Source organism: Branchiostoma belcheri, unplaced genomic scaffold (genome assembly GCF_001625305.1).
Source record: "Branchiostoma belcheri isolate BF01 breed outbred unplaced genomic scaffold, Haploidv18h27 scaffold3, whole genome shotgun sequence".
Lineage (NCBI taxonomy): Eukaryota > Metazoa > Chordata > Leptocardii > Amphioxiformes > Branchiostomatidae > Branchiostoma > Branchiostoma belcheri.
The window spans coordinates 5,516,877-5,523,674 of record NW_017803909.1 but is presented as its reverse complement, the minus strand read 5'-3'; the positions used below and the strand labels follow the sequence as shown (position 1 = coordinate 5,523,674).

Sequence of the window (6,798 nt, the reverse complement as noted above, 5' to 3'; positions counted from 1 at the left end):
ACACAGTCGCAATAGCAACCCGAAACACGCTTCTCTCACTCCGCAATGGCAGTTGGTGAAATTACTAGAAAATCTTGTCCCAAAGCAATGCTTAAAGTCAGTAGTTAGGAAAATTAGCTTAAATGTTCACAGCTAGTCGTATGAATCAAATTTCTTATTTCTTTGTCTGATTCCAGATCACTCACGAGAGTCCTGATCCCAATGAGTGGCGTGTCTCAAGAGTCTTCTATAACGGACAGTACTTTGACTCAGTCCAACAGCTCATCACCGGGTACGCCGACGGTTCGGTTGAAAGAGACACGCCTGACGCAGACGTACAAGACGACGACATTCTGTTTTCTACCTTCGTGAGGAGGGGCAAGCCACAGCCTGCTTCTCCTAGTCGGGGTCCAACGCTGACTGAACCGGGCGGCAGGCGGTTACGCGGTGCGGGGCCGACACGTCGAGTATATGGGCTGGAGTTTCGACTGGCGTTTGACCACGTACCAATCCATGCAGCTGTATGACGTCAGGATGAACGGACAGCGCATTGCGTACGAACTGAGCGGACAAGAGGCGACGTCATTTTACTCCGGATACAACCCCATTATGCTCAACAACCTCTTCCTCGACTCTTATTGGGATATCGGAAGAAGCTTTGAACTTGTCCGTGGCATAGATTGTCCGGAAACCGCAACTTTTTTCAACACACTTCAGCAGAGAAGCACCAAGGAACCGAGCCTGATGCGGAACGCCGTCTGCGTCTTCGAACTGAATGCTGGGATACCGCTCCGTCGCCATTTTGATTCCAATTTTGCAGGTGGTTTCAACTTTTACGGTGGTATGGCTGACCACGTGTTGGTGTTACGTCACGTCAACACTGTCTACAACTATGACTACGTGTACGATTACATATTCCACCAGAACGGTGTCATCGAAGTCCGCGTCGGCTTGACTGGCTTCATACTGACATCCCAAGACAGGACCGACTACGGGTACCCCCTCTATGCCGGTGTGATCGGAAATAGTTTCATCAGCACTCTTTCTAACTACAAGGTGGACCTCCGACAATTCTTAGGAAACACAGAATAGGTAAGAGGAAAATCCATTTATATACATGTAGTAGACCTCCCCGTGAATACAATAGCATCTTTGTATCCTGCAGACCGTTACCGCCGTCCATGAACATGTTGCTTTTCTTGTGAAACAGGTTTGAAACAGTGGACATTGTTTTGGAGAACATCACCAACCCTGAGCGACCGGAGCTGCGCCACATCCAGACCCGCATCCAGCGGAACCTCAAGACTACCGAGAAGGAAGCCGCCGTGCAGTACGACTTCAACCGGCCCAAGTACTACAACTTCTACAGCGAAGAACAGAAAAACCGGTATGTGGCAGTACATGCACTATCCAACTCATCAAATAAATCTTGTGTACTGGCATCTAGCGTTGGAAAAATGTGGTATTGTTTCACAACTTGCTATATATATGTTCATTCATTCAAATTTATATTGGTGCGAGGTGTAACCCCTTTTAGGTTCTGCCCATAGAGACGACATTGGCCCGATATCACCATGTTGATTTTGTGCCTAGGTTCGGTTCGAATCGTGGTTACCGTGTGCAGCTGAACGGCATCGCTAAGACACTGCTGCCGCGGCAGGACTGGGCGCCGATGCGGGGAGTGGCCTGGCAGGACTACCAGCTGGTCGTGACTCAGAGGAAAGAATCGGAGCCCACCAGCTCCTCCATCTACAACCAGAACGACCTGTACGAACCGGTAGTCGACTTCCAGTCCTTCCTCGATGACGATGAGAACATCGTTGACGAGGACCTGGTTGCCTGGGTGACGCTCTCCACGCACCACATTCCTCACTCCGAGGACTTCCCGACCACGGCTACTGCGGGGACCCAGATGCAGTTCTTCCTGCGCCCCTTCAACTACTACGACGAGGATCCTTCGGTGGGATCGTCTAACGCCGTTCTGATCACCCCGGGAGAGAAGTCTGGTCCCGCCCGGGTGGAACGGTTCGGTACCCCGACAGGCCCCGCCTGTGTGCCCGAGCAGAGTCCGTTTCACTACAACGGGACGTGTCGAGGGCCAAAGTGAGAAGGCAATGCTTCCACGAACGGATTGAATGATGATAGTACTCGTTATCGCAATGTATCCGTAGTGCATAATCGTAAGGTATATAAAAACTGATTTATACATGTATATAATCAAGGATATGTCACAGAACAGTACTAGTGTGTTGGTAATACTTGCAAAGATGTGTATTTGTCTCTGAGTGTGAAGGTCACTCAAGTCAATAGCGATCCTAGCGGCTTAACAACTGTCTGCAGAGAAGACGTTAGACGTTCGATACAGATACAGATTAGTAAGAGAAGTATTCGTTCACAGACCAGCAAACTAAACCAGCAATCATACAAGGTCGATTTATAAAGAGCACATAGGCATTAATTTCCTTAACCCTCTCCCTACTATACTGCCCGACCATGTACCAGAACTAGTAGCCAAACGACTTTCATTTTGTACAAGGTTAAATTCTGAAGTCAGTCTCAGAAGCCATCGATATATGTTCCTGTTATTAACCCAAGAAGTATACTAAAACTAACCGGTAGGTAAATACTAAATTGTGTGCATAGGGAAGGTTATAACCCCTGGTGTTCGTATTTGTCCGTGTGTGCACATGTGCACGTGCTGTAACTAAGTTTAGACAATGGTAAATATTTAAGCAAGAACATGCTCGTTATAGAAATGCAAAGTCATGCAGAATTCTATGCGGCTTTTACTAGATCTAGATATCTCTTAAGGTGAAGTACGCAATGCAGAAATAGTTCGACCTTTATTACTTTATAAGATAAAGTTGAGCTTGCCTGCATAATGATTATGATGACTAACATTTGGTGATATCATTGCTGATGTTTTCATGCCAATTCAAGAGCATAATATGAACACTGGTGATCCGGCGATTATGGACAAAGACGTGTGTGTCATGCTTTCCACGGACGTCCGACAATATACAATGTACCTTTTTTTTAACTTCGATAGCATCTCCTATCCTTCTTTAAATCCATATTGTGGGCTCTTCCTATAAATACTCTTCGGTGTTATCTTCGGTGTTATCAGCTTCATATATTATATTATATATGCGAAGCCCGTATTCCGTTAATTTTTTCATACATGTAGCACTTCGGCAAAACGTCCAATGTCCTATTCTTGTTCCTACAGCCAAGGATGACATAGTTTTCAAATGTTGTGTCGGACAAGATATGTTATACAACGGATGGAATTCTGACGCAACGTCGACCAAATTAACATCCAATGAAAACCGTGGAAAAACCCAGGCTTTGCTCAGGCGTAGTACATTCTGTCGACATGCTCCGCTTGACAATGTTTTATAACAGTGCTAATAATAATATATTAATGCTGGGATAAAAATAAAACCAATGAAAATATTTGCAATCCTTTAATTACCGATGAACCGAGATAAGTGCACGAAGGTCTTCGTGTACAAACGGACGTTTCTCATAGCAAAAATGCGAAGGACGAACCAGAAACTAAAAATACGACCTGTCCGAGAATTAATATTTAAACAATGAAGATAATTTTCGTTAGATGAAGTCAAATTTCATTGAAATATGCTCGTCCCCTTTGGTAACATGTCAAGGACGCTAAAATCCAATGTCCCAATCAAACAATATGATGATAATGAATATTATATATCAGCTATATTTTAGTGCGTCCCGAAATTAACCTTGGAGACCACCACTCATTTGAGAATGTTAATAGTAACTTAATACACTTCATTCATGTTGAGATGATAAAAGTTTAAACATACAAGAGCCCTTCCATGGTAATATCAGAGATGTTTTCTTTATTTCAAAGCTGAACGTCAGTCCTTATGAAACTATGTACAATGCGCTAATAGTTGCTGAGTGATAACAAGTGCACGGATATCTAGACTTTGCATAAAACATTTATAATGACCTGTACAAAGAGCTTTGCAAACACAGAAAGTCTATGTCTAAAATCAAAGTTTTTGAGACTAAATACCTTTTAATTGATGATCCGATTGTAATGTTGAAATAGAACGGTAACAAAATATTAGTACTGTGCCCACAGAGGTTGTGACGTTGGCTTGCGCAAGTATGATCGGTAATTTTAGCAACTTGTTAAATATTTAGTTTAAGCATGCAGGGCCATATAAAAGGTCATGAAGGATATGAATTTCCGAGAAAGGGGATGTACAAAATGCTGTAAATTGGTGACATGTACAATATATACATTTAAAACATTTTTGCTCTTCTATACCAAGTGTGCATTGGTCAATCTAACATATTTTGACCGCAACATTTTTCATAACCCTGAAGCAATTGGCTGTTCAACTTTCATATACATTTTACATACCTTTCAACATAAATATTATATTGATACATACGGTACAAACTATATCTATATGATAAAAACCTGGGACTATATACAATGCAGAGGTTGTAAATGTTAGATACAAATGTTTAGGACTTCAACACAGTCCATTTCGTTCTAGTTTTTGAGAGTTCTTCTTTGTGAAAGTTTCAAACTGTCAGTACACAAAAGACTTGTGTGCAGCTATACGGCTTCCACTTCATTTTGCTTCGATCGCGAATCACAGCAGTTCAGGCGATCTATGGTGTAAATCTCTCGTCTCCTGTCAGTCCCCTGCTCCCTCTGCCTCCTACATCTACACGTAAACAACTGTTTACAGTCCTTCCTGAAGGATTTGTTGACAAAGGCGTAGATGAATGGGTTGAGGATGAAGTTTAACAGGTACAGTTTGCTGACTATCTCAAACAAGGTGATGGACAGTTGCGTGGTGGTCGTGAAGAAGAGATATCCCAAGTTGAGGTTCAGGATGCAGTACGGCAGCCAGGTGAAGAAGAAGACAAAAGTTACGAGAACGAAAAGTTTGACCGTCCTGTAGTTGTTACCAGCGCCAAGAGGGGACAGACTCGGCCTTTTCTTTGTCAAATTTTCCGCTTGAAAGTTCTGTATCGACGATGGCCTTCTTGAGTTGCTGACCACGGCGGCGCCTACCTTTGTCGACAATCTCCGTCTAGTTCTGCGAATGTCAAGGTAAACAATCGTGTACAAAACAATCACGATGACAACACAGAGCAGGACGATAACCGGCTGGTACCAGGCCACGAAGTACTTGCAGACTCCGTCATACTTCAGTTCACAGAAGTTGATCTTGTCGCTGACGTGGAAGAAGTCGTAGCACGGCAGTATCGGCAACGGGAGGACCATGCCCAGCGCGACCGAGCTGGCGGCCGCTATCCTGGCCCTGTTCACCGCTAGTATCTTGGACGAGGCGTACTTGAAGGGCCTGCAGATCGCCAGGTACCTGTCCACGGCGATGGCGACTGTTATGAAAGTAGACGTGAGCATAGCGGCACATTCGAACCACTTGAACAGCCTACAAGTCTCCACGTTCGCGAAGAGGTTGAACATCGTGAGCGAGGCCTTCACTTCGAGCGGAATCAAGATGGCGGACGCCACTCCGTCCATGATAGCCAGGTTGAGGATGAAATACGACGGGGACTTCTTCTGCTTCTTCCTGATCATCACAACGGTAACCAGAAGGTTCCCCAGCGTCCCGCAGGCGCACAGTATGGAGAGAATGATGGCAATGGGGACGTGGACCGGAGCATGAGTGTTGTTCAAGTCCGAGGACGTTATGCTGCTGTTTAGGTACAGTCCCGGAGTCAACCATGGTCGAAACCCGTACGTGAAGTTGTACTCTGAAATATTCTGGAACCTGTCGTTTTGGAAACTCGGATAGAACGGGAGGAAAACCCTCTCTGATTCCCAGTCCCAGTCCGTCATGTTGAAACTTGTGAAAGGTTCCACCACTCACTCTACCTTACTGACGATCTTCTACCGACTGACATATGGCACCGTGGAGCGGCGAGCGTATTCGAGCAAACTGGCTCGAACTGACGGACACAATCCGTATCTTCGGGTGTCTCCAAATAGCACGTTTCCGTTTGAGCTATTTTCGTAAGATACACACGAAGGCGGGCCGCCTTGAGTATACCAACCCGCGTGTGTGTGCGCGCGTTGCCGCAGGTTGATGGGAACGGCGACAGGTGGCCCCTCATACCGCACGGCTAATCTGAAACATCTTAAATCTTGCCGCATGTCACCGCGTAATGAGAAAATTGTCACCAAGAAGAATTTACGAGGAGTATAATAAATTCACTGCATGACAAAATGTCCCCGTTGTTACCATGGTTTATTGTGTGCTATAGATACAGCCAAGCTGGTAGACTCGCGCGCTATAGGTATGTGAAAACATATCAACATCTGGAGTGGTGTTGCAAAGCAAATATATGTTTGGGTTTCGGCTTACGCAACGTGCTTTAGGTAATAATAAAAACAGAATGTTTGATAATCACTATCATCATCATAGCTTGATAATCACTATAATTAGTTGACAAATATGGACGTTTGCCTTCACCCTGTGGGTCAGGTGATAATAAAAACAAAATGTTTGGTAGTTACTATAATAAGTGGCCTTGAATAATTAGTTGTCTTTACCCTGTCCAAAAATAAGTGCCTTAGTGCAGAAAAGTTGTTTGAATTGAATAACACTGTAACTGTGTAAGTGTATAGCTGCGAAAGCCTTACGTTCATTCACACCGTGAATGCGTGGTGATGGAGGTGTGGCACTCTTAAAACACGGGAGAGAGAGAGAGAGGGGAGGGGAGGGGGAGGGGAGGGAGGAGGAGGGGAGGGAGAGAATGAGGAGGGAGAGGAGGGAGGGAGAGGAGGGAGAG

General features: G+C 44.9%; 2 protein-coding genes across 2 annotated transcripts; one reads left to right on the top strand and one right to left on the bottom strand.

Annotated features, from left to right (window-relative positions):
- Positions 1-45: 45 nt before the first annotated feature.
- Positions 46-2,086, top strand: LOC109473389 (amiloride-sensitive amine oxidase [copper-containing]-like). The gene is made up of 5 exons (XM_019773249.1): positions 46-51; positions 177-347; positions 499-974; positions 1,190-1,366; positions 1,573-2,086. Exons 1-5 carry the CDS (start codon positions 46-48, stop codon positions 2,084-2,086), a joined length of 1,344 nt encoding a protein of 447 aa, XP_019628808.1.
- Positions 2,087-4,461: 2,375 nt separating this feature from the next.
- On the bottom strand, positions 4,462-5,926 carry LOC109473476 (neuropeptides B/W receptor type 2-like). Its single transcript, XM_019773338.1, has one exon. The coding sequence runs from the start codon at positions 5,843-5,845 to the stop codon at positions 4,589-4,591; it is 1,257 nt and encodes a 418-aa protein (XP_019628897.1). The 5' UTR covers positions 5,846-5,926; the 3' UTR covers positions 4,462-4,588.
- Between the last annotated feature and the right edge of the window lie 872 nt (positions 5,927-6,798).

Excerpts from the sequence above, each read along its gene's own strand:
- LOC109473389 (XM_019773249.1), top strand. Across the intron at positions 975-1,189 it reads CAAGACAGGACCGACTACGG|GTTTGAAACAGTGGACATTG; the intron begins GTACCCCCTCTA and ends CTTGTGAAACAG. Across the intron at positions 1,367-1,572 it reads AGCGAAGAACAGAAAAACCG|GTTCGGTTCGAATCGTGGTT; the intron begins GTATGTGGCAGT and ends TTTTGTGCCTAG.
- LOC109473476 (XM_019773338.1), bottom strand. The coding sequence starts at position 5,845 with ATGACGGACTGGGACTGGGAATCAGAGAGGGTTTTCCTCCCGTTCTAT.